This window comes from Cavia porcellus, unplaced genomic scaffold (assembly GCF_034190915.1).
Source record: "Cavia porcellus strain 051 isolate PalLab524CR breed Dunkin Hartley unplaced genomic scaffold, mCavPor4.1 scaffold_14, whole genome shotgun sequence".
NCBI classification, from domain to species: domain Eukaryota; kingdom Metazoa; phylum Chordata; class Mammalia; order Rodentia; family Caviidae; genus Cavia; species Cavia porcellus.
In genome coordinates, this window is record NW_026947497.1 from 11,491,718 (window position 1) to 11,518,820 (window position 27,103).

The window sequence follows — 27,103 nt, forward strand, 5'->3', positions numbered from 1 at the left end:
CCTCTCAGTGAGGCATGGAACCGTCAGACACTCCCGAACCACAAGGGTGCCCAGGGGCAGACTGACTGCGAGGACTAGCAGAGCCTCTGTCTGGTAATACTACCACAAGGAAATTGCTTTTTATTTTTGTTTGTTTGTTTTTGTTTTAAATTTTATTTAAAGAAAGACTACACAAAACAGAAAACGGGTAGAAATAATACATACTTTCAAAGAAAAAATAAACAGTAAGAAATCACTAGTTGATGATTACATATTGTGCTCTTACAGTTGTTCAAGATACAAAAGTTAAACAACAAAGTGGGGATTCAAACAGTGAGATTGCAAACAGTTCTGTTCAAATATCCATAAAAAACTTAGTAATATGGTTATCGATCAAGGAAATTGCTTTTATTCTACTTCTATGAAGTCTTTCATTCAGTTCCAATTGAATAAAAAACAGAAGAGAATCCTGAGGTCATTTGTTTTTTTTTTTTTTTTTTGAATGTCACTGTGGTAAGCCGTTGTGGTGGCACATCCCAGAGGGCCAGCACTGGGGAGGCTGGGGTGGGAGGGTCACTGAGTGTTCAAGACAGCCGGGGCTCCACAGGGAGGCCTTGCCTCAAACTCCCTCTCGGAGAAGAATTTCACTGTGGTGGAAAGAAGTAGGACACTACAAGATAGATAATAAAACCCAAATTGGAAAATAGACCTTCTTTATGAGTTTAATCAATTTAATATAGTCACTATTTTTTTTAACAAGGGCCTTGGTGTGGAGAAATTACAGGTGAAGCATGGGTAAATGGATTTTTATTAATACATTACTGACATACACACTGAAAAAGCTGTGAAATGATTTTTTTGAATATTAAATAATATATAGCATAAAAATGCAGAATAAAAAATGAACATTTGCATTAAAAACTGTCCTTTAATAAAGAGAAAAATATTGCAACTTATTAGCCAAAACCACAATAAATAAATAAATGAAAATAATGCTTTTATCCTTTTATCTGCAGAACTTTCTGCAGACCTTTGCCCCTGCGGGACCGGAACCCTCCAGAGCAGCGTGCCCAGAGCTCTGCCCACCTCTCCTCGACCTCTGTATGATGAGATGCCGGCGGGGGCAGCCTGCTGGCCTGTGAGGAGGAGGCCACTGGCAAAGCTCGAGTGAGTGGACTTCACCCCTTTTCACATTCACCCTACCACCACCACTGTGATGGCAACGACCCCCGGAAAGGGCGGCTTACATGGCTAAGAGGTGCGGCGTCAGGGGCAGCGTTCCTGGGTGAAAGTGGTCCTGGATGTTCCTCAATGCCGTCAGCTCGTTGCTCGCGTTACAAACCAACAGCGCATGGACCACAACTAGAGGGGATGCGGAAGGGAGAGTAACGTCCTTGTAACTCAGAGCTCGGCTTCTGAATCGCATGACCCAAGGAAACCTCCAAGGGCCTGCCAAGTGCTAGCACTTTCAGGACTGAATCATGCAACTTGTCTGTCACCCACCATGTGAGCACTACAAACTGTGACACACGAGCTGACCTGGACTTATACACACTGCTCACTGGACGGGACACTCTGCTGAGTTTATGCACCACTGTTTGCTCAGCTGCACAAACTCAGCAGGCCACCTATGCTACAGCAGTGTCTGCATAATGTGAAAATATTTATGCATTTCTTTTAATTTATGAAAATAGAAAACAAAATTAGAAAGCTGATATCAATAAGGAAAGAACCTCAAAAAATAGGAAAATATGCATATGAAAGTCATAAAAGTTTACGTAGGCTTTCCTTATACTCAAATTGGTTGACTACGCTTATTTAAAAATCTAAAAGATTAGAACATATGAAATATTAGAAAAGTGGCAGTAAATGCTATGTCATTAATTATGGACCAAACTCAACCATTAGAAATAAGTAGAGAAATCAAAATATATAGAGAAGCCCACAGATTCACAGAACTAGATAGGGATGCAGCTTAATAATAAAGCTTGCTTTATTAAAAGAAAAATAAAGTGAGTAGCTTGTCTAATGAAAAATTTCTCACAGGGCACAGTGGTGCATACCTGGAATCCAGCCCCCAGGAGGCTGAGGCAAAGGGATTGCTTCAATTCTGAGGCCAGCCTGGGCTATATAGTAAGATCTTGTCTCAAAAAAAAAAAAAAAAAAAAAAGCTAGGCATGATGGCTCATGCCTATAATCCCAGAACATCGGAGGAAGAGGCAGGAGGACTGCCATGTGTTCAAGACCAACCTGGGCTACAATATGAGTTCAAGGCCAGCCTGGAATACATGTTGAAACCCTGCTTCAAAAACACAAACCAATAAAAAGATACATTTAAAACTAAAAATTTCTGAGACCTCTCAGTGAAAAAAGTGAGTTAATAAATATACCCTCAAATAAACCAAGAGAATTTGAACTTCTGCACACCTGTAATCCCAGTACTCAGGAGTCTGAGGCAGGAGGATTGCTATGAGTTTGAGACTAGCCTGGGCTACAAAGTGAGCCCAAGGCCAGCCTGAACTGCACAGTGAAACCCTGTCTCAAAAAGACACACACACACACACACACACACACAAATCATTTGAAAAATCTAATTTATAGAGTTTAACCTTGCGGGGGGGGGGGGCAGGGCTAGATTACACCTGTCCCTTCACACTATTTTTTTTATTCTTCTTTTGCAATAGTGTCCTCTAAATCAATTGCCCATGTTAGTCTTGAAATTGTAATCTTCCTGCCTCAGCCTCCCAGAATGCTAAGATTACAGGTGTGTACCACCACACATAGTTTAATACTTATATTTCTAAAAACCAAGGACACAGTGTGCAAAATTGAATTTTAACAAAATACTTCCATGATGGGTCCAGATTTCAGAAAAGCGTCAGCTCTGTAGAACACAAGCTGCAGAAACTTCCATAGTAACCGTCTTGTGTTTCCGGAGCACTGCACACAGGACCGGCCTGAAGATCACGCTCATTGGTGACGTCCCATGTCCCACAGGGCATCCTGGCTCCAGACACAGACCGTGCCAGGCGCCCTCCTGAAACAGCAGTCACAGACACTCACCATCAGCAGGCCAGCGGGATGGGAAGTAGCCTTTCAGAGGCAGCAGCTCCACCTCATTGGCAGAGGATGGGCCAAAGAAAGCACTGCATGCGATGAATGTGTCCAGTTCAAAATCCAAGGTTTTTGAAATCACCCAGAGATCATCTGAAAGGACAAACATTTTCCCCAGCTTTGCTGAAATTGAGTGACAAGCAAACTACAGTATCGTTCATGGACAGTGTGGTATTGGAGGTGTGCAGCCAGGGCCTTGACTACATCAAGGGCTCGCAGGCCCCACCCCAGCCCCCCACAGTTCCATACCAATGACCACCCTGTCCCAATTCCTACATGCAGGTGAATCCATGCAGCCCCACCCGACAGTCTCCTTTCTGCATTCAGATGGTGAGAACTGTTGAGATCTCTTCCCTTCACAGATTTTAGTACATAACCTTTGGTGGGTCCTGGGGACAGAACCAGGGCCTGGTGCAGGCGATACAAGTATTCTGCCACTAAATTATACCCCAGGTCCTTTTGTAGCTATTTTGGGACAGGATCTTGTTAAGTCGCCAGGCTGGCCTTGAACTTTCGATCTCTTGGCTTAGCTTCCAAGCAGCTAAGAATACAGGTATGGGTCTACATGGCTGGTATGAATAATCACCAGTAACCACAGTCACCTTGCTCCTAGGGACACTGTGAGAGCTGCGACCGCACGGTCTGTACTGTCCAATCCCCCCACCCTGAGCGCCACCACCACCTTCCACTGTATCTGCACTCAGTTCCTCTGGATTCACGCGTGACACGGTACAGATCTAATTTGTTTTACTTAGCCTGCACATGTCCCACAGGTCAGATTTCTTTCCTTCTTAAGGCTGAATAATGCAGCTCTGAGTTCTTTCTTTATTCTCCACTGAAAGTCAGTTAGGCTGTGTCACAGTTGTGTCTAGATGACTCCCCCAAAGCCTTGCACAGTCACAGATGGGGCTTTCTAGGCACTAGGGATAAAGGTGTAAGTGCTACCCATCCTGAGTAGCCTAGATATAATATAAAAGACAGGAGGAGGCTTGTCTCTTGGCACTTGCTTTTGCTGTCTTCAGCCTGCAATGGACCACTTTTCTGTGATGCTGTTGCACCTTGGAGCCAGCTGACTACACACTGAAACTAGACTCAACAAACCTTTCCTCCTCTAATTGTGAGTTTCAGGAATTTTTGTCTTGGCAATGAGGAAGATAACTAAGACATACTGATAATATCATCCACACTGAATAATATCATACATATGATTATTTCTTTAATCTTTACTGCAGGACCCCTCAGGCAGTCGCCACATCTGGGCTACTGTGACTGATGCTGCAGTAGCACGGGACACACAACTGCATCTTTTTTTTCCCGGACATACCTGGGGGCAAACTGTGGGCCACCAAGCAACTTTAACAGTGGTTCTGCACCCACCTGAGCAGTCTTCCCTCTGTGCCAGCACCCTACTCCAGATGGCAGTGAGAGGAACCTTGTGCAGAGGTTCAGCTCTGGCAAAGACAAAGGCCATTCAGTATACCCCTGGACTCTCCCTGTCCTTCAGCCAGAGATCTGCTGCTTACAGAACTGCCAGGTTCCTGGTTGGGCACTGGCTGCTTACCAAACACATGGTCTTCCAACCCACGGGCTAACCCTTCCTAGTTGTGTCCTTTCTTGTACATCAGCTTTGTCTGATGAAATCCCTTGGTGTGTGTGTGTGTTGTGTGTGTGTGTGTGTGTGTATCTGTCTATCTGTCTGTGTGTGGCTATGAAATTGAGCAGACGAAGAAAAACAAACTTACCACATTTTCCAGCTTATTTTCTACAACAGGTCAGAGTATGGTTGAGTCAATACACTTATTTACATTGACATCAAGAATTTTCTGAAACTTTTTAACAAAAACGTCTTCATATTCTTATAATAGTTTTCTAAGAGCTCAAAAAATTAAGATACGCTTTTCAGAAATGAGCCAATTTATTACACTGTAGTTTACTATATTTAGTACTATTAAACCATACTTTTTATTTTAAAAAGAAAAAAGAATTTTCAAAGTATGATAATAAGGGAGTTAACAATGGTATATACAATGCATATTGTTACCTTCCAATCAGATGCTCAGAGAACAAGACATATGCATTCAAATTGTCTAAACAATGCTAGCATCTTTCTCTTCAATGAGCTCACAGAAATCAGTAGTATAACTATCTTAGCTATCTTTTATACATATGTTATATTTTAAATGTATGGCTGTAATATATATAATAGAAGCCACGTATTTAAAATTCTCTTATACAGAATTTACAAAGCTATAAATAACTGAATAACAGTTATTCAGATATATGTAATTGAGCTACCAACTAACCTTTGCTGTAGATCGAAGAACTTTCCTTACGACTCAGCTTAAGATAAAGCTTGCTTTTGGGTTCATTGCAACATTCAGGATTTATATTAGTAAACTTCTTTAGCTTGCCATACTGTTTTCTCTGAAAATCGAATCCTTTTCTGAAAACAGAATAAAAAATAAAAATAAAAATAAACATGAATTTGAACCAGGTGTGGTGATACACACCTATGATCCCAGCACTATGGAAGGCTGAGATGGAGGAAGGCAAGTTCGAGCTCATCCTCGACAACGTAATGACAGTTTGCCTCAAAAGAGGTAGGAATGTAGCTCAGTGCCAAGTCCCAGTCCCAAGTCCCAAGTCAATCCTCAAAGAAATAATTTACAAGTTAAGGTACATCCCATGCCTGTGCACGTGTGTGAGTTGGTGGGGGGAGGGTGGGTGGGGAGGTACCGGGGCTTCACTCATGGGTCTCTCACAGGTTAGGCAAGCACAAGATGGCAGAGTGACAGCGCCCCTTCTCACTGTTTCCTGAGACAAGGTCTCACCAAATTGCCAGGCTGGCCTTGAAGATGTAATCCTCCTTACCCTTCTATTCCTCCTCCCTAGCAACTGGAATTACAGGTATGTGTGTGGGATTACAGCTCTGTGCTAACACTCCCAGCCAAGGGCTTTAAAAACCTTTAAAATATAGCATGAAAAAGAAAAAGGAAGAAAAGTTACATATGTTTATATTTTCATACATATGCACAAAGTAAAAATGTATTCCACCCAAGGAATAAAATAAGAACCCTCACAGAACTGACTTAGTTTTGCCTGGTCCTGTAATCCCAGCACTCTGGGAAGCTGGGGCAGGAAGGTCGAAAGCTCAAGCCCAACCCAAAGTCCTGTCTCAAAATAAAAAATTAGGAGGGACAGGGATATAGCTCAATGTGGGGGCCCTGAATTCCATTCCTAATGCCAAAGGAAAAGAAAAAGTCCCTGAAGGACAAAGCATCTAGTTTCTCCAGCTGTGAAGTGAGAAGAATGATCCATGCTGTTATATCCCTAGCTTACTCACCACTGTGTCGATGACAGGAAATAACGTGATGCGTGCAGGAGAGGACCTGGTGTCCCAAGGCTCCCACTAAGCCACTCTTCCTGCACCACATGGATGCTTACCATAATGCCGGAAGTAATCCCACCCTCCCACAGGCCTGCAGCTCAGCCCGGATGACCTCTCAGCTACTAGTCGCTAGAGGTGACCCTACAGATTGCTTGGTGGTTTCCCTTGGGTCTGGGAAGACCCCTGACCACATGGCAGAGCCAGGCCAGGTAGGAAAACGGCCTCCAGCAGCTGTCCCAATGCTTACAGGGGCCAAGATGCATTCTCAGGTTGGTCACAGCAACTGGGCACTCTCTCCAGGATGCATGTGTCCTGTGTTCATCTCCTTCAACCTGTCATCACTGCACAGGGAGGGCCACTGTCCCCTGGAGAAACACACCTGACCAGAAGCCGGCACTCCTCGTAGAGCGGGATGTGCTGACCTTGCAGGTACAAGCCAAGGCTCTTCATGTCACTCAGAGCCACCTTGGGTGGAAACGCTGCTGGGGCTGCCTGGCCTGGTGTCACCTCCTCCAGCCACTTGAAAAACTTACACTGCTCGGCTTTGGGTCTGTCACATGCATAAAAGAGACGACCCTAAGGGGGAATAGACATTAAAATTTAGGGCTGGATGTAGCTCATGGAAAGCCATTTATTTTCACTTTATCAAAAGATTTCCTGGAGCCAGGGATATAGTTCAGCAGCCCAGCACCAGCCTGGCAAGCACAAGGTACTTTTGAACAAACTTTTGAACGAACAGACTTAGTGGATATCTACATTGCTCCGCCCCACAACATCAGAACACATTCTTCTCAGCTGCACTGGGAGGTTCTCCAAATAGACCACATACTAGTTCATAGAATGTGCTTAAGGAACTGCAAAGGAATTGAAATTATCCCATGCATATTATCAGAACACAGTGCAAAGGAACTGGAAGACAATGGCAAAAGAAACCACAAAACCTTCACAAAGAGACTTCTAAGAAGATGGTGGAGTGGTAAGAGCAGAGAAAACAGCCTGAGAGTCACCATCCAGACACTAGAATATAGCATCATTGTGAGGAAGACAAGAAGGAAAGTGGGTCCCCTGGGCCCAGAGAGAATCTGAAGTGTGAACTGAAGCCCACAGAGAGAGTGAAAAGAAAAACTTTAAGGAAGAAGAAGGTGATACGGCCACAGTCATGGTGACAGTGGTGACCCCAGAAGCCTCTGCAGAGAGATACAACATTGGAAGGGAGTAACTGATGCGGAGGACTGCACTGGCTGGTGGTGAGTGCAGAGGACTGAGTCCTCCCATGGGGAGAGAGCAATTGGCCAGGAACCATTCTGGAGACCCACCTGCTGAGCTCGGAGCCCAGAACTGCTGCGGCTCTCTCTAGTAGCTCCTAGCGGGGAGCAGACCTGGGGAAACTGCTTGGACTGTGGTGAGCACAGTGAGTCTGGTCTTAGGGCAGGCCTGCTGAGGTTGTCTACTACTCCACCACAAAGCAACTACTGGCTTGCTGAGATAGCACAATTCAGGACTGTGTCTCCATAGGTTGTCTACTAGTGAAACCACAATCTGGAAGTAGACTGTTTTCTTTTCTTTTTCCTTTAATATTTTTATATGTATGAAAGTGGTCCCTAACCTTTTTGTGGGTGTACTTCTATTCTGTTCTTCCATCCTTCTTTTTCTTCAGTCTTCTGTAGCAGTTTCCCGAAGTTGGCATGATCCTCCTTCGTCCTCCAACCTTACTTCTAATCTCTTTCTCTTCTCCCACTTCCCTATTTCCTCATTAATCCACTTTAAATGTTAACCCTTAGGGGAAATTGATACATCAAGGACTTACATATTGCATATAACTCTCTGATTTGCTTTAATTTTGTTATATAATCACAAATCTAGTTCAAAAACTTAAAGTTGCAAATTGAGGGTTAGTGCAGTTTGTTGTTTTCTGGGTTGTGTTTGATTCTATTTGGATTACTATTGCCAAAATTGACATAATTGTTCTAAACAGCTGTTGGTCCTGTTATTCCATGATTTGAGATTAAGGGTCACAGAAAATATCAGGGTATAGTGCCAAAGAACCAGGGACTGGGCCAAACAAGCAACAACTTCTCTTCTCCAACAAACTGAAGATGTAATATCTTCCAACAGGCACAAAACCCAAAAGCTAGCTATACCTGGAAGATACCTCAGAGAAACACTCATCACTAAAGGGCCCTAAATAATAGCAATAAAGCAACCCACCAAGAGGCAACTTACAAGCATCACCCCAGGAATTCAACTAAAAAGAGAAAATGAGCAGACACCTAAGCAAAATGTAACTCTAGACAACCGGTTCACCGAAGGGGTGAACTGATACGTAAAATACATATCTGGGAGGGGGGGATATCCAGGGGTCAATGAGGTGCGACAATCCAAGAGCCCCCCAATCAGGCCTCTCTGAAGTAGTAATAACAAAGCAACTGAATGAGGCTCTGGAAAAAGTGGAATCAGAAATAATCTCTCAGATAAACTACAGAGATTACCAAAATATATATCATGCTTTGTGACATTAGAGCAGTCACAGACAAAAACATAGACAAGCTTAAGAAAATCACGGAAGCTCAGCACAGGAAAGAAATGGAATCCATAAAGTGGATTCAAGTAGATATCCAGGAGAATAAAAACTCCATGAAAGTATTTGAAGCAGAATAGGCCAATGGGAAGACAGAATCTCAGATATTGAAGACAGGCTTGCAGTTAACTACCAGGAAAAGAAAAATTTCTCAACAAAAGCAAGAGACCATGAGAAATCAATCTAGCAACTGCTTAGAGGAGACAAAGAAGAATAACTTAAGATTAATTTGAATCAATGAAAGAGCAGGAGATATCATAAATGACATTTTAAAAAGTTCACAGATATTATGACAGAAAATCTTCCTGGAGAGAAAAAAGAATTTTAGATGCAGATAAATGAGGCATACAGAATTCTAATTAGCAATTCTACACCAAAACAAAAATCTATCATAGTCAAGACTCCAGAAATTCAATACAAGAATAGAATCCTAAAAGCTGTTAGGGAAAAGAAACAAATCACCTATGAAGAAAAGCCCATCAGAATCACAGCTGACTGCTTTTTTTTTTTTTTTTTTTTTTTTGTCTTTTTCCTTTTTATCAGTACCAGAGATCGAACTCACGACTGCCTGCTTGAAAGGAAAGCGCTTATGCCGCTGAGCTAAATCCCCAGCCCCACAGCTGACTTCTTAGCACAAACTTTCAAGTTAAGGAGAGTTTCAGGTCAAGAAGAACTCCCAGGTTTTAAAGGAAAACAACTTGCAACCCAGACTGACATACCCTACAAAACTATCTTTCAAAATTGAGGGAGAAATAAGATATTTCCATGACAAAGAACATCTGAGGAAATTTCTGACCGCCAATCCAACACTCCAAAATGTTCTGAACGACAGTCTAGAAAGAGATAATAAGGACTATAGCTCCATGAACCCCAACAGAAGGAATCAATCAGGGAAGGTAAATAACTAGAGAATGGGAAAAAAGGGGGAGCCAAAAGCAGGAAAATAATGTGACAAGGATAAATCACTTCATATCAGTTATAACCATCAATGTTAATGGTCTCAATTTACCAATCAAAAGACACAGACTGGCAGAATGGATCAAAAACCAAGATCCAACACTATGTATACAAGAAACACATTTAATTCAAAAAGAAATTCATAGACCGAAAGACAAAGGATAGAAAACAATACTCCATGTGACAGAAACCCAGAAAAAAGCAGGGGTAGCCATTCTATTTGCAGGCAAAGTGAATTTCAAGCCAAGAAAGAAAATCATTATATCCTTAAAAGGAACAATCCAAGAGGAAGAGATAACAACTATGAATATATATGCAACAAATACCAGTGCAATCAAGTATATAAAATAATTATTAACAGACATGAAAAATTAAATAAGCTCTAATACAACTGTTTTGGGAGACTTCAATACCCCACTGTCACAAAAAGACAGATTAGACAAAAATTCAATAATGAAATAGTAGAACTAAATCAAACTTTTGAACAAATGGACTTAGTAGATGTCAGAGTTTTTTACCTCACAACCTCAGAATACACATTCTTCTCAGCTGCACATAGGCAGGACATTCTCCAAAATAGACCACATACTGGGTCACAGAACATGCTAAAGCAAATGCAAAGGAATTGAAATTATCCTATTCAAACTATCAGACCACAGTGCAATGAAGTTGGAAATTCATGCCAAAGGAAACCACAAGAACTTCATAAACACATGGAAATTAAATAGCACCCTACTGAACAACCAGTGGGTCACAGATGAAATTAAAGAAAAAATTAAAGTATTTACAGTTGAATGATAACAACAGTACAACATACTGGAACCTGTGAGACACAATGAAAGCAGTCTTAAGAGGAAAATTTATAGCAGTTAAATATATCAGGAAAACAGTTAGCTCAAATAAACAACTTAATTTTGAACCTCAACTAGAAAAGAAGTCAAACCCAAAGCTCCTACAAGAGGAAATTATAAAAATTAGAGCAGAAATTAATGCAATGGAGACTACAAAAACAATATAGAGAATGGATGACTCAGAGTTGGTTCTTTGAAAAATTAAATAAAATCAACAAACCTTAGGCCAACCTTATCAAAAAAAGGAAAGAAAGACTTAAATCTATACAACTAGGAATGAAAAGGATGAAATCACAACAGATCCTGCAGAAATCCAGAAGATCATCAATACCTACTTTGAAAACTTATATTCTAATAAGATGGAAAATACAGAAGAAATGGACAGATTTCTAGATACATACGAATTAACAGATGAATCCAGATACAGAAAGACTAAATAAACCAATATCACCAAATGAAATCAAAGATGTAATCAAAAGTCTATCAGCAGAGAAAAGCCCAGGCCATGATAGATTCACTGCTGAGTTCTACAAGAAATTTAGAGGAGACCTAATGCCACTACTTTCTTGAGTGGAAATGAAAAGGAAGAAATACTCCCAAACTCATTCCTGGAAGCAAATATTACCCTGATACCAAAACCAGAGAAGAATCCAACTAAGAAAGAGAACTACAGGCCCATCTCCCTAATGAACACAGATGGAAACATCCTCAATAAGACACTGACTAACCATGCAGCAAATCGTTAAGAAGATTATACACCATGACTAAGTGGGATTCATCCCAGAGATGTAGGCATGGTTCAACATACAGAAATCAATAAATGTAATACAACATATTAACAGAGTCAAGGACAAAAATCTTAAGATCATCTCAATACATGCAGATAAAGGTTTGGATAAAGTGCAACACTCATTCATGATAAAATACAGAAAACTGGAATAGATGGTCTTTATCTCAATCTGATAAAAGCCATCTATGAGAAACATCACACAAAATTGACAAAAACTGACAGCTTTCACTCTAAAATCAGGACCAAGACAAGGATTACCACTATCATCACTCGTATTCAATATAGTTCTGGAAACTTTAGCCAGAGCATTTAGACAAGAGAGAAAAATAAAAGGAGTAACAATAGGAAAGGAAGAAGTTAAACTATTATTATTTTGGATGACATGCTACTTTACATAGAAAACCCCAAAACCACTACCAAAAGATTTCTAGACTTAATAACCACATTCAGTAATACTGTAGATGAATACACAGTGAACATTCAAAAATGAACAGCCGGGGCTGGGGATTTAACTCAGCAGCATAAACACCTGCCTTGCAAGCAGGCAGTCATGAGTTCGATCCCCGGTACCGATAAAAAGAAAAAAAAAAAAAAAGAACAGCCTTCCTGCATAGGAATAAAATGCATTGTTTCTCTGATTCACTGGAGAAAGACTGTGTACTGGACAGCTGGAAATGTAGCCTGACGACTCCAAAAAATACCTGGACGTTATTCCTTTCCATCCTTGTTCCTCACAGCATGCAAGTGTGCATACAGACATAGAGTTTGACTTTTTAAAATGAAAGTCGATTAATAATCCATTTTCTGTTCTGTAACCTAACCTTAGACCAACAGCATCATTATGCACATGCAGCCATCTCATCAAGTAATCTTGAAAATAGCACAAAGGGGCTGGGGATTTAGTTCAGTGGCATAAGCGCCTGCCTTGCAAGTGTGTGGTCATGAGTTTGATCCCTGGTACCGATAAAAAAGAAAAAGACAAAAAAAAAAAAAAAAAAAAAGAAAGAAAGAAAGAAAATAGCACAAAGTTGGGCAGAAGGAGTTATTATCTGGCTATGCCATTCCTTATGAATGCTTTTTTTGGGTACTAGAAATCGAACTGACGATCTTATGTCTGGCTCTCATGAATATTTGATTTGACAACTAAGTCATCTTCAGTTTCATCTTCTTCCCCTCTTCCTCTTTATCTTCTTCTCCCTCTCCTTTTCTTCATTTTTTTCTTCTTCCTCTTTTTTTCCTCCCCTCCTATCTCTCTTCTTCTTCCTTCTGTTGTTTTTAATGAACATGTTACAAAATGAGGTTTAGTCAAAAAGACCACAGCTGTGTCATCATCAGACACCTCGGATTCTTTCTCCTTTGTTTCTGACTTCTTTCAGCTGGGCAGCGCCACCAGCCCGTGCACTGCAGGTGAGACTCACAATGCTGACACTGGCCAGGGCCTCTGCAAACAATCTAGGACAAAAAGGTTCACACTGACACAGCAGCTTTAATGAGGGCCACTGATCCTATCTTCCACTTCACCGTGGTGCAGGATAAGGGTGGAGGTCATGTGGGCTGCCGGCAGTCACTGGATGAGGGAGAGCCTCACCCCATTTCGGCCTTAGCTCCCTTGGAAAGACTAAGCACCTTGGTGGCAAATGAGGAAAGGAAACTTTTGTTTTGCTTTGTTTCCAGTTTTTTGAGACAGGCTGTGGCCCAGGCTGGTCTTGATCTTGTGATAATTCTGCCTCAGCCGCCTGAGTGCTGGGATTACAGGGGTGCACCACCATGCCTGGCTGACAACCAAATTTGAAGCCAAATGTACAGATCAACATGAGGAAGGGGATGTGTGTCCCATGGCAGAAAATGGCACAGTGTTATTCTGGATGGAAAGTGCGGGCAGGAGGAAGGTGTGGCTCCTGTGTCACTGATGTCACTGGCTCACAGGGAGGCTGTATGCAGAACAGCTGCAGCCTGCACCTCTGGGTCTTGGGTTGCAGAGACTGTCCATGTGGTGCCTTAGTCCACACCAGTCACTCAGGCTTGTGGAGCGGGGGTGCTCGCCCAGCTCAGCCCCCTCTCCAGACTCATTCCAGCTCCCTCTGTCCCTCATGGGCATGCCGCCGCCAGCCCAGCCCTCATGCTTTACCAATCTCTTTTCTGCACCTTGCTCTGTCCACTACCATGCAATAAACTGTTTTAGTACTGGAGGGGGGTTTTGGGGTCTCACTGTGTAGTCCAGACTGGCACTGAAGTCATTCTGTAGCTGAGGCGGTCCTTGAACTTGCAGCTATCCTCCTGCCTTAGCCTCCTGAATGCTAAGTGACAGGCATGTGCCACCATGCACAGCTGTCTTCATGTTTTTTCTTTTCTTTTCATTTGAATAAGTTTTTGTTGACTTCTGAGAGAACACGGTGGATAGATAACAGCAGCTATGGAAGCTCTCTGAGATAGCCAGCTTAGAATCCAGGAATGGTGCGGTGTGAGGAGTCCTAAGCAAGGGGAGATATACCCTGCCAACCCAGGAACGAACTAAGCTGAGAAAAACCAACTGGAAATGCCATTCCGGTGCTATAACCGGAACAGATAAAATCTCAGTGTGGAAGCTGGAACCCATGCCTCTGGAAACCGCGGCTTGAATTTCCTGCCGCCGCCGCTGCATCTGAATCGGCATGGCAGGGACAGAGACGCAAAAGCTCTCGGAGCGGGAATCGCGAACGGAGTTGAGAGTGGGATTGGGGGGGAGCCCTGCATTGACCTGTGGTGAGTGAGAGGAACGAGGACCCTTCCATAGACTAGGAGGCTCCAACAGAGGACATTCTGGGACTGTGCAGACTAGCCGGAATAGGATGCTGCAGTGACTTTAGTCACATATTCCCCTCTCAAGCGGGATTGGTGGGGAGCGCTTAGCCTGGGTGACGCCGTGGACTAAGACACAGTAGGCTAGCCCAAACAGGTCCCAGCACCTGGCGGTGCACGCTAGCCGTGAAGCCTTCAATAGGTTGATCTGGAGGGATGGGCCCAGCAGAGGCTGCCCAAGTCTGTGTCTCCCTAGTACACTGAAGGGGAGGCAACAAGAAAGGGTCCTCGGCCCCCAATACTGAGAACACTGATCCAGGAACGGTAAATGCAAAGGAGAATGAGTACAGAAAACATGCAATATCAGACACAGCACCAATAGACATAAAGCGATATCTCCGGAGCCTCATAGACGAGTTCATAAGTGAAGTATTTAATGAAGTAAAGCAAGATATAAGTAGAATAGTTAGAGAAATGCTAAGCACCACCCAAGAAAACACAGATGGTGGAATGGAAGAACAGCAAAAAAGGGGAGAATTGTTTGATGGAGAAAATAGAGAAAACATAGAATATGTGAAGCAGATTCAAAGAGATTACCAGGAAACTAAAAACTCTATTGAAAGCTGGCATAACAGCTTGAAAGAAACTAAGGATAGATTATCTGAACTGGAGGACAGATTTGTAATGTGGGAGCATGAAACGAAAAACTTCTTAAAAATAACAAGGAAACAAACAGCAATAATACAAAGGCTAGAAGATGATAAGAGGGTCTATAACTTAAGAATTAAGAACGTAAAAGAAGAAGTAGGGACATAAACAAATTAACTGCAAAGGCTATTTACAGAAATAATCCAAGAGAATTTCCCTAATTTAGCAAAAGGTAAAGATACTCAGATGTATGAGGCATACAGGATCCCAGCCATCTACAACCCAAACAGAACTACACCCAGGCATATAATAATCAAAATTCCAGAAATCCAATATAAGATCAGAATATCAAAAGCCGTCAGAGACAAGAAACAGATCACTTACAAGGGAACACCCATCAGAATTACAGCAGACTTCTCAGCACAAATCATCAAATCACAAAGAGCGTGGGGGGAAATAATTCAAGCTTTGAAAGTTAATAACCTCCAGCCAAGATTGATATATCCTGCACAACTGTCCCTAGAAATTGATGGAAAAACAAGGTGCTCCCAGGATAAAGAGGAACTAGGGGAATTTGCAACCACCAATTCAACTCTACAGAGAATACTGCAGGACATTCTAAAAGAGAAAAGTACCAGGATTCCAGAAACAGTGGCAGAGAGGCCACAATGAATGGAGCAGAAAGAGAAATGAAGAAGACAAACTGACAACAAATGACAGAAAAAGAGCTCACCAGAAATGAGGCAGAGAAGATTGTATGGTAGGAACAGCTATTTTGGAGAAAACAAGACATCATAATAGCTAGTGCTGATTTAATATTATCTTGTTTTGAAGTCCCATCAAGCTTTTGTCCTGTCTCCATCGGTCTTAACATGTTGTATCTTATTGGGTTTTATATGTGATAATATAAACAAAAACTTTTATAGACAAGGAGATTATACAGAAACCATTGTTCATTTTCTGTTAGTTGATTCTAAATACCCTGCAATACTGTCATTCTCTTGAATGGTTTTACATTGTCTTGATATGTTTGATGCTACAATATATGAAGTTATACTCAAAGGTTTCAAGGAAAGAGACACTAGTTTTATGTCAGAATACTACTTTATGTCAGGATAACTACTTTTATGTCAGGATATCTTGTGGTGAAACACTATTTTGCTTAAATTGTTATGTTTTGACCTGTGCTATTTTGTTGTTATGTCCTCTTTTTTTCTCATCTCTTTTTTTTATTATTTACTTTTTTATTTTTATCTTTTTAATTAAGGGAAAAAAATAACAGGATATATTATAGTAACCCACTTTGATTTCCTATTAACTTGATTTGAAACCCTGTATTGCTCTCACCATCTTGTTTTGACTGATTTTCCTCTATTCTGTTTTGCTTGATAGTACCAAGTTTGAGAGTATAAGCAACAACTATGAAGACAATAAGATTCATTTTGACGCCCATTCTGGTTTGACTATTATCTTCTTTTTGAAGTCCTGTAACGTCTCCAATGTTTTGGTTTTATTGGTTTTGTTCTTTACTGTTTTGTTCAATTTTATTATACCTGATGATATAGGCAATTCTTTTTAAGGTAGCAAAGAGGCATTATGGTAACCACTGTTGATCACCTTGTATTTTGTTTTTACATTATGTATTATGTCCATCCTTTTGATTTGACTGACTCTGTTTTATTATGTCACATTTGGCTTTATTCTCTTCAAAACAAGTAATAAGAACTGTGGGAGTAATAAAACCCAAAATGTGTAATTGTCATTGTACAAAAGAGAGGAAAAGAAAGTGCTCTGAAGGATACAACTGCATGTATATTTAAGTGCATAAGATAGATAACCAGATTACTGAGTTTTGTTGGATCACTGAACAGAACTGTTTGCAGTCTCAGTGTTTGAATGTCCACTTTATATGCTTTAATTTTGTAACTTGAACAACTATTTCTAATATGACAATATGTAATCTATTAACTAGTGATTTCCCACTGTTTATTTTTTTTTGAAATTCTGTATAACTTGTACCTTTTTTCTGTTTTTTTTTTTTCTTTTTCTCCTTAAATAAAATTTAAAAAATAATAATAATTTTTGTTTTATTGTGATCCCAGGGTTTTGAGCCCTGCAGGGCCCATGAGTGCTAGGCCAGGAGCTACACCTGGAAACAACCCAAGGCTGGTCTGTACTCATGTTTCTGTGGCCTAGAGCCTCATGAAAAGCTGCTGGCCCAGCCTCCCTGCCCAGCCCACCATGAAGCAGTGGCACACTGGCCACGTCCATAGGAGCCCCGGGAGGATGGGAAGGCCACAGTACCTTATTTGGCCCCTCTTTCCTAGCCATGACCAGGGTCGCAGGCTCCCTGTGGTGACAGCAAGGCAAGCTGCCTTCCATGTTCTTCACTTTTTCCTCTTTAACTGACATGTAAAACGCAAAGTCAACCTTCGAAAGGGCTCTGCGCAGCCGCTGGGCCAAGCCGAACAGCAGTATATTCAGATGTTCTGCAAGAGAGAGGGGGAGCTGCAGTGAAATGTGAAACAACCCACCTGATCGTATGTGTGCTCTGACTGGCCATGTTTGAGAACAGTCTTTTAACAGTCTTCTAGAACCTCCGCGAACACCCTTTTTTAAAAGGTGAGTTTTGTCCTTGTATCTCAAAATATTTAGATCTAGTTATATATCATACTTATAATTTTCCCCTCCATTTAACAACGTCATTTGGAATGCTTCCATTTTAAACAAAAAATGAAAACAAAGCCACACACACTGGTACTGGTCTGTAATCCCAGCACTCAGAGCTAAGCAGGCTGACTGCAAGTCGGAGCCCAGCACCTTAAATTAGAATCGTCAGCATAGAAAACTAGAACAAACTTGGAAAATCAACCTCAAGTGGAGACTGTAGTATAAAAACATGCAATATATTCCCTTTCCGCGTGGTCCCACGGCGTTACATTGCAGCAATGATCAATTGGCCCAGTGGTACCTGTGATACACGCTGTGAAGGTCTGCCGGTAGTGCGCAGGGGACCGGAACACCGCGGGCACACAGGTCTGCCGCCGCGGCAGAGGAGCCGATTCCAGCCTCTGCCCACTCGGGAAGCACAGCTCGGAGCTGCTCATCTCCTACATCAGGAGAGCTTAGGTCACGGCAGGACTCGGAAATCACCGTTTGTGACCGAGTGTTGCTTCCAGACATCTGTCTCTGTCAGTGATCCTAACAATGATCCCACCAACAAAACTGACTTCCAGCCAAGCGTGCAAAGCAGCACTCGCAGCGCCGGGCACCGAGGACGGCAGCACTCAGTTTGCACCGGAATGGCGGAGCGCTAATCTCATTCAGTGCACATGCACAGTTGGCACGGCATGGGCACCTGCGGGCCTGTAGCTAGAGTTCGGCTTCAAACCCCTTGCTCCTCTTCAAGTGTGCAAGTTCCTCCACGGAAGCTGGAAAGGGCACTTACCTGGCAGCCCTGCCTCCCGTGGCCGGGGCTCCCCGCTGCTCCTCGCGCCTCCTGTATCCTCGGTGTGATCCTTGGGCCCCTATGCAACGCAGCCCTGAGCATCTGCACGCACGTGGAGTCTGATGCGCCCTGGAGCCTGGTCCCATCCGCGGTCACCTCCAGGGCTCCCTGATCCCCAGTGGGCAGGGTTCGCGGAGCCGGGCTCTGGTACTTCAGCCACTTGCTCGGGGGGAATAGCAGGGAGAGGCCCGCGGACTCTGCTGGGAAGGGGGTGGCTCGCGGAGGAGGAGCCCTGGGGTCTCCATCCACAGGGGGGAAGGGGGACTCCTGAGGTGCCTGGCTGATCCTGACCCAGGAGGGAGCATGGTCCTGCATTGGCTCGGCTATAGGCGAGGTGGTGAGCGGGGCCTGCGCTCTACTCCCCAGTGGTGGCCAATGCAAGTTCTCCAAAGAACTAAATCTTTGCATTCCTGAAAGAAAGCAGAATTCAGACTAAATAAAAATGAACCACCAGTCATGGCCCTGCTCTAGAAAACAATGGGGCTCCACACAACAGCAAAACCAAATACTGCATTTTCTTTCCTTTTAAAATATTAATAGTTTTAAATCTCAAAAACAAGAATTTCTGTCTGGTGTGGTGGTATAAGCCTGCAATCCCAGCACTCAGGAGGCTGAGGCAGAAGGACTGCCAGGAGTTTGAGGCCAGCATGAGCCACACAGTGAGTTGAAGGCCAGCTTGGACTACATAGACCCTGTCTCAGAAAAACAAAATAAATAAGGATTTCAAGGCTTGTTTATAGATTTTCAAAATTTTAAAATTCTGATAAACTTGAAATCTTTTTTCTTTTACTATTTTAGCCAAGAGATTTTTTTTTTTAACCAAATTGCTACATTATATTTACACAGCACCTTAGATTTCAAAGCATTTTCAGGCCAAGCAAAGATGCATTTAGATGCACTCTCATTTAGAGGTGAAATGACACTAACACAAAAGTTACATCTCTTGCGAGAGGCAGAGGCAGGCCAAGGACCCAGATCTAGTTCTTCTTTTTTTGGTCTTTTTGAGACAGGGTCTCTCTATACACTTTTGGCAGGCCTTGAGCTCACTTTGTAGCCCAGGCTGGTCTCGAACTAGCAATAATCCTCCTGCCTCAGCTTCCTGAGTGCTGGGATTACAGGCATGAGCCACCACGCCTGGCTCCAGATCTAGTTCTTGACAGCAATTTTCTATTTCTTCTCCTGAAACTGAAATTCATGGTCTGATGATGACCATGTGACTGTAATTTCCTTTACATATTTATCACACTCATGAACTATTCTGCTATCCTTAGCACAAAGATTTTAGCTTTTTTTGCTCTTTATACATGTAGGAAGAGTATACTTCTGATAAGTTCATGGAAGATACTGTCTAATGAGTTTTCTAATTCATTTTCTATTTGCAACTTTGGCATAGAGACCCTTTAAATGTAAGAAGCAACAAATATCTTGTTGAATAAATAACTGAACTACAAGGGAACTACATAAGCTTAAAATTTTTATCCAAAAAAGCTCCAGATTCCTATTCTATAATAATCTACCTTTCTGACAACATTTCTATTTTTTGGGGTACATGGGAAACCTTTTAAAAAGTAAAAGAATGGTAGGTAAGTGAGCCAATAAATATTTTCTATAAATTGCTACACTGTAATTCTAATAAATTGATCAAGCAATAAGACAGAAGAGTTAAAGCTCCAGTAAAGAGATGAAAGATTCACAGCACAGCTGTGAAAATCCCTGTTACGCTATGGCCTGGCCGTTTCACTGATTCTCGGGCACCTCCTCCTCCCCTACCAACTCCTTACATTCATTTACATCACCTCTAACCAACTGACCTATTTCCATTAACATTCTCTTCATTTTTATATTACCCACCCACAGCCACAACACGCTACCTACAACCTCAGCCCCCACCCAATGTAACTTCAGAATCGAAGGGAAGAACATTGATGTGATTATAAGAAAAGAGAACAGACAAGTCAGAATCCTACAGAATGAGCACTACGACCACATCCTCCACGCAGGCCGCCCCTCTGAGCTCCTCAGCGGGCAGAGCCGGCCTCGACATCCAGTTCCTCCCAGTGGAAGCTTGGTCAGTCAAGATCCCCAGGCACCGTCTGAGAACACCTAGGCCCAAGTGCAGTCATGACCTCAGCACAGGCGCAGGGCCCTGGTGGGCATGGCAGAGATGTTGGCAAAAAGCCAGGCCTTGGGACAAGAAGATGCCATAGGGCTCAGGGTCTGGCTCAGGGGTGGCAGCTGGGAGCAGCACTGATACAAGACACTTTCAGAGGAATGCAAAGAAGAAGTTAGGAGAAGGAAGATAGAGCTGGGAGCTAGTAGGACATCTCAGACCTTGAACAGCTAATCTGCAAATGTCAGAAGGACACAAGGCATGGGGCGCCTTTATGAGAGGGGACCCAGAATCTGGTTGTCAGATGATCTTGGTGCAGTTTATCTCTCAAATAAAACAGGCATACTGTCTGGACAGACAGATGTGAGTGGCACTGTCACCACCATCCCAATCCCAGAAAGCGGTTACCAGGTAACGTTCTCGCTCTCAGCGACTCTTCAGAGAATTCCACCATCAAGTCTTTGTGCCTTGAGTCCAAAGAAAAAGTAGACGGGGGACTCCACGTAGAGATCCTCTGTTCTGGGGAGGCCATCTATCCAGGAAGAAGAAACACATTACAAACTGACCTCTTCTTACGTCCTTCCCTTACAGCTTAAATGAATTCCAGTAATCACTATTTAAAAAAAAATTATCTCAAGCCAGATGCAGTGCACATCCCAATAACCTCAGTTACTCAGAAGGCTGAGGCAGGGAGATCAAAAATTCAAAGGCGCTGAGCCAGTTTGGTAAGATTTCTTTTCAAAAAAGAAAAGGCTGGGGACGCAGCTCCTGGTAAAGAACTCCTCCTTAGACTTCACCCCTCAATTATTTCAGACACGTTATGTAGCACTATGGTAACATCAAAGAACTATAAAATTCCTTTCAGAAAGGACAGAGTAGGATAATCTCAGTAAAATTAACAATAAGGAAACACACAGAATATAAGGCATTTGAATCTGTATGAAACCGGTTCAAACCTTTTCTGGTCCCAAGATGGGATCCCACCCTGGGCCAGGCCACCCCAGTGTTCATGTCTGGAGCTGCAGCAGCCTCAGGCCCTGCACACCCAAGAACTCAATAGTCTCCTCTACCCCCACCCCCAGCCTTGGGTCTGGGTTCCTTTATGGTCAATCTAAACTCAAGATGCTGCTCTCAAAGGAGTGACTTTTTAAATACACCCCAGACCTGGACGGCCACACAAGTTACCGCTATCCTCATCAGAAGAGCATTTACATTTGCTGCTGTATTTCCAGAGTTTAATCATCTCAAACTATAACATCATGATCACACTAACATATATGTTTGTACATGCATCCACTAAGGAATGACATTTGGAAGACTACTCACCAAACTAAGTGGTTTTTTTTATGGTGGGGGTGTTTCAAGTCAGAGTCTCACTTTGTAGTTCAGGCTGGCCTTGAACTTGCAGTGATCCTCCTGTCTCAGCCTTCTGAGTGCTGGGCTTATACACGTGCATCATCACACCCAGAGAAGCATAGCTTTTGAAAACAGTGAGATCAAAGAGGAAGGGCTCTTTCACACTTGTCACTTCACGTCCTTCAAGCATGCTTCACTTTTGTGAGTAAATGACAATAAAGAGTAAACCTGTATACACTTAGGGCTGGGGATCTAGCTCATCAGTAGAATACTTGCCCAGCACGCTAGAAGATCTGGGTTCAAAGCCCAGTGGGGCCAAAAAAAATTTTTTTTTTACAAATTTGTACAAATTTTTAAACATTTCTATGACTGGCTAGTGAGTTCCAGGCGTTGCGCTAAGAACTGAAGGTGAGCCTTCCCGGCCCCTGTGCGGCTCACTCCGTCACCGAGCTCTCGGCACTGCGTGTTGTTATCTTGCTACACTGCTTGCCATGGTCCCTTCTATGATTGTATGAGGTGGGAGGTGGTCATTTGCAGTACTAGGAATTAAAGCCAGAGGCGCTCTGCCAATGAACTACACCTCCAGCCCGTTCTGATTTTTATTTAGAGATAGGGTCTCTCTCTTTTGAGACAGGGTCTCAGCCTCCCCAGTGCAGGGATTACAGGCATGTGCTACGGTGCCCAGTTTAGACAGGTGCTGTACTCTTATTTTCCTCATCTGGAAGAACTGAAAAAAAGAATGGTTAAGCATCCTCAGTGCAACCAGCTTTTAAGCCACAGAGTTGGGGATTCAAAGCTAGGCAGCTAGATGATATTTCCCTCCCACACTGTTCCCTATTATTCTCTCACACTTTCCAGAGTTCTTTCTAAAATTTAAATTCACTGGAGATAGGCGTGGTAGCACACGGCTATAACCCTAGCACTCTGGAGGCTGAAACAGAAGATTGCCGTGACTTTGAGGCCAACCTGGGTTACCTAGTGAGTTCAAGGTCAACCTGTACTACATACTGAGATCCTGTCTCAAACAAGCAAACTACACATAAACACAAAACGCAGCAGACCGCAAGGGAGGAGAAGTCAACAAGAAGCGAGCCCTCCCTGAGAATCAGTGGAACCATGTGGAGGCCGCTGAGGGGAGAGACAGATGTCAGCCTCTTCCAGCTCACAGGCTAGGAAACAAGAGCCAATGTTTCCACCCCACCCCAACCCATAAGCCACTGGCTGATCTGGAGAAACACAGGTTTCGATGATGCCTAACAAGGTACAATACAATTTAATGCTTATAGTGTTTAGTGTTTCACTGACTTTACAGGTCTAAAGCCAGTAGTCTGACCATCTAACCAAAGGATAACAATATGCAACATAGCATCTATGGGGGATCTCTTTCTGAAGGTGTAGCCATTGTTAATTCCCTGTTATCTTGTTTTGAAGTCCTGTATCATTTTCATTGTTTTATTTGGTTTGTTTTTATTATATCCAGTGGCATGGACAGCTATTTCAAAATAACAAGATATATTATGTAGCCAGTATGGATGTACTCTTATCTTGCTTTGAAGTGCTTTATTACATTCATTGTGTTGTTTTTATTGCTTCTATTCTGAGCTGTTTTGCTTGATTTTTACTATGCCTGAAGTAGGTGTCTGTAGCTATTTTGAAGAGAACAAGAGGCATTATGGTAGCCATTGTTGATTTCCTATTGTTTTGAAGTCCTATGTCTCTTTTACTGGTTTGTTTTAATTGGCTTTACTGTTTTATTTTGCTTGGTTTTCTCCTCTTTAAAACATTAATGTGGCCCTGCACGGCCAGCCCCGCCCTCCTGGGCCTCCTCCTCCCTCCGAGTTCCTTGCCCGCCCTCCCAGCCTGGCCTGCCTTCCCCTGCCTCCACTTTGCAGTGCTTCTCCTGGACGGCAGCACCTTCCCAGACCTCGGCAGGCCCCTGCTCCTTTCCGACCGCCTTGCTGCACAGCTGCCTAGTGCTCCACACTGCAATTATTTGCATATTGCTTGTCTCCTTTGTTATAATTTAAGCTCGACGAGAGCAAAAAGGCTTTTCTTTTGCAGTATTTGTAATTGAACCCAGGCTCTCCGAACTGAGCTCTGTCCTCTGCCCTGTTACTTATTTTTTGTTTGCTGAGACAGGGACTTGCTAAGCTACTAAGTTGCCCAGGTGGGCTTGAACTTAACAATCCTTTTCCGGGAGGGGGGGTGTTGAAGTAGGGTCTCACTATGTAGCTCAGGGTGGCCTTGAACTCATGGAGGCTCTCTTGCCTCAGCCTCCTGAGATTACCATGCTCAGTTAAGAAGCCTGCCTTGATAGTGCTACACTAAGTAACTGCTTAAGAACTCCTGTTGGAAGAATGCCTGACTGCCGGTCCAAATACACTCCTCTTTCCTGGAGTCTGTTTGGTTCATCCCCCGCCCAGCTAATACTTCCTTTTATCAGTCCAGGTTTGCAGGCTATGACGGTCCCATTCAGGAGGAGGATGGGTACATAAGGCATGCTCGTTCTTTCACCATCCTCTTTTCCTCCCCTTTCCCTTCTCTCCATCTCTTGGTCCCTGCCGTTTCACAGATGACCTGTCTCTTGCTTCCTATTATCCATCCTTTATTTTACTTTTCATTTATACTTCGGGTTTCTCATAAGAGAAGCCATGTGATATGGAAGACCACGTGTCTGATGACTTCACTTCACTTTATGGTCTCAGGGTGCACTGTTTTCTTACAGCCTCACTTTCTCACTAACCTGGTTTCTACCCTTACTGTTCACTCGAACTGCTCTTGCCAAAGTCACTACTGCCCTCCTTGTGGCCACTCGAAATGGGATGTGTTTCTGTCTTCATGTGAGTGAGAACTAAGTTGCGGCGGGCCTGGGCCGCACTGCAGGCTGAACATGGGCCTGGACCTCACTGCCTGTCTTGACACAGGAACGAAAGGGTGCCCTCCCCCGACCCCACAACCAAAGCCTGGTGGGAAGGCTGACGCTTTTGGAAGTAGACACTTTTCTGCTGTTGCAGCCACCCAAGTGGAGGTATTTCGCTAGGTAATCTAAACAGACAAACGCGCGCAACTAGATCCATCTTTGCCTCCTCCAGAAACCTAATCTGGGGACACAAAGGCTTCCTTCCTCCTCCATCCGGACTCCAGGCTCCGCTTGTTTACTGCTCAGCCCTGGTGGGGCCTGCACAGGGCTGCCTTACTCCCCCTGCTCTAGGGAGGGAGCTGAGCGCACGCATGGTGCTCCCTGCTCAGCAGCCACTCCAGGGACCTGGGCAGACCTGCCGCTTGCCCTCCCCTCACTCTATCCCAGAACCCGCAGCCCTGCCCCCCTTGTCCACCACACCCACTCCTCTGGTCTCAGAAAAGCCTCTTTCAGGAGTAGTGTGAATACACTGGATATCCACACATAGGAGGGCAAAAACTGGAAACTAAAAAACTACAGGAGGGAAGTGGCAAACACATTGGAACACAGGGCTGGAAAGACACTAAGCTGAATGCGGAGGTGCACACCTGCTCTCCAGTATGCTGGGCAATTTGCTTCCAGCCTGGGCAACTTAGTGACAGCAAGAAGGCACAGAAAAAGGCTCCAGGTTCAACCCCAGTACCAAGACAAAAACAAACAGTCTATCGTATGGCCCCGCTGGCCACGCCTGGGAGTACAGACAGCAGGACCGAAGCTGCCATGGTGCACTCGGATCACCGCAGTGCTATCACGATGCCCATAGGGGCGGCCTAGGTGTCTGGGACAGGCGATGGGTACACAGCGGAACACACTTTCAGCTAAATGTTTTGCTTCGTTTTTTGGTTCAAGTTTTTGAAATGGGGTCACCCAGGCTGGCTTGGAAACTGGCGATCCTCACCCCTCCGTCTGCCCAGTGTGGGAATGCAGGCATGGTCCCCTGTCAAAGTGGCACCTATCATCTGCAGGAGGACACCCGGCATCACGCAACCTCACCTACGCTGGAGGCCCAGGATGACCTACAGGATGAAAACCGACTAGACATCCAACTGGGGTCACAATTAACCGATGTGAAAAATGAGAAATACAGCAAATGGACATTCCTCTGCAATGCAGAATAGTCTAATGTACTGTCCTCTAAGGAAACACAGGAAATAAGAAACAGAAACTCCATTTGTGATGAAACTAAGAAACAATAGGTGCATACCATAATCCCAGCATTTAGGAGGCTGAGGTAAGAGGACTGCTATAGTTTGGGGGCCAGCCTGGGCTACTTGGTGAGTTCAAGGCCAGCCTGAACTGCATAGCAAGACCCTCTCTCAAAAAAATTTTTTAATAAATTTTTAAAACAGAAAGAAACTAAGAAACAATAACCATGAATTATAGTGTAGCAATAACAGATTGGAGAAATGATCCATATTTAGCACCATGGAGGAGATCAAACTGAGGACCCACTACAGGGAAGCCTCTATGAGGCCAACTGCCGTAGCCCAAAAATCATAAAAAGCTGAGAATCTGGAAGCCCTAAGCTTATGTAACGTTCTGAAGGCAGGCTGCAAGGACTGTTCTGATCATCCACATGCCAACAAACTCAAAATGCCAATACAATATTCTTGTTTTAATATGATCTGAGTTGAGATACTATGCTTCTTATCAATTTACTACTGCATTCCTTTTGCATGAAATTGTAACTGTAGGTTCTATAGAATTTACTGCTGATACAGAGGAAGTGAGTTCACAAAATGCAACTCTGAAAACTACTTTACCTGTGAGGGCTTGGTCTGCACCCGCATGCCTCCAAGCTCTGGCAGCAGCACACGCACGTCAGCCAAGGGAGCTCCTTTGCTAGTGCTGCTCAGAAACCGACCCCACTGTGGCTGTGAGCTGGGGCCTCTGAGTATCAGGCTGCTGCGAGCTGAGCCTGTCACTTGATGGCCTTGAAACTCAACAGGCTGAAGGCAAATTATGAAAAATAAGAACTGTGTAAGTATACACTGACATACACATTTCCACTGTGTGGACAGAAAACAATACATAATTCAGCTTTGTATAACATACAGTACATTTGTGTAACAGTGTCAGTCACTGAC

General features: G+C 43.5%; 1 protein-coding gene across 4 annotated transcripts in view; it reads right to left on the reverse strand.

The window, feature by feature from the left end:
* The window catches only part of Zgrf1 (zinc finger GRF-type containing 1), a 72,608-nt gene that overhangs the window by 15,966 nt on the left and 29,539 nt on the right, over positions 1–27,103 (reverse strand). For all 4 annotated transcript variants that reach the window (XM_063260640.1, XM_063260638.1, XM_023564346.2 and 1 more), the window contains 9 exons: positions 26,780–26,965; positions 21,110–21,233; positions 18,532–19,001; positions 18,055–18,193; positions 17,388–17,572; positions 6,861–7,057; positions 5,397–5,536; positions 3,043–3,186; positions 1,227–1,341 (listed from right to left, as the gene is read on the reverse strand). In XM_063260640.1, the coding sequence (XP_063116710.1) occupies positions 1,227–1,341; positions 3,043–3,186; positions 5,397–5,536; positions 6,861–7,057; positions 17,388–17,572; positions 18,055–18,193; positions 18,532–19,001; positions 21,110–21,233; positions 26,780–26,965 (1,700 nt within the window). The remainder of the gene's footprint in view (positions 1–1,226; positions 1,342–3,042; positions 3,187–5,396; positions 5,537–6,860; positions 7,058–17,387; positions 17,573–18,054; positions 18,194–18,531; positions 19,002–21,109; positions 21,234–26,779; positions 26,966–27,103) is intronic.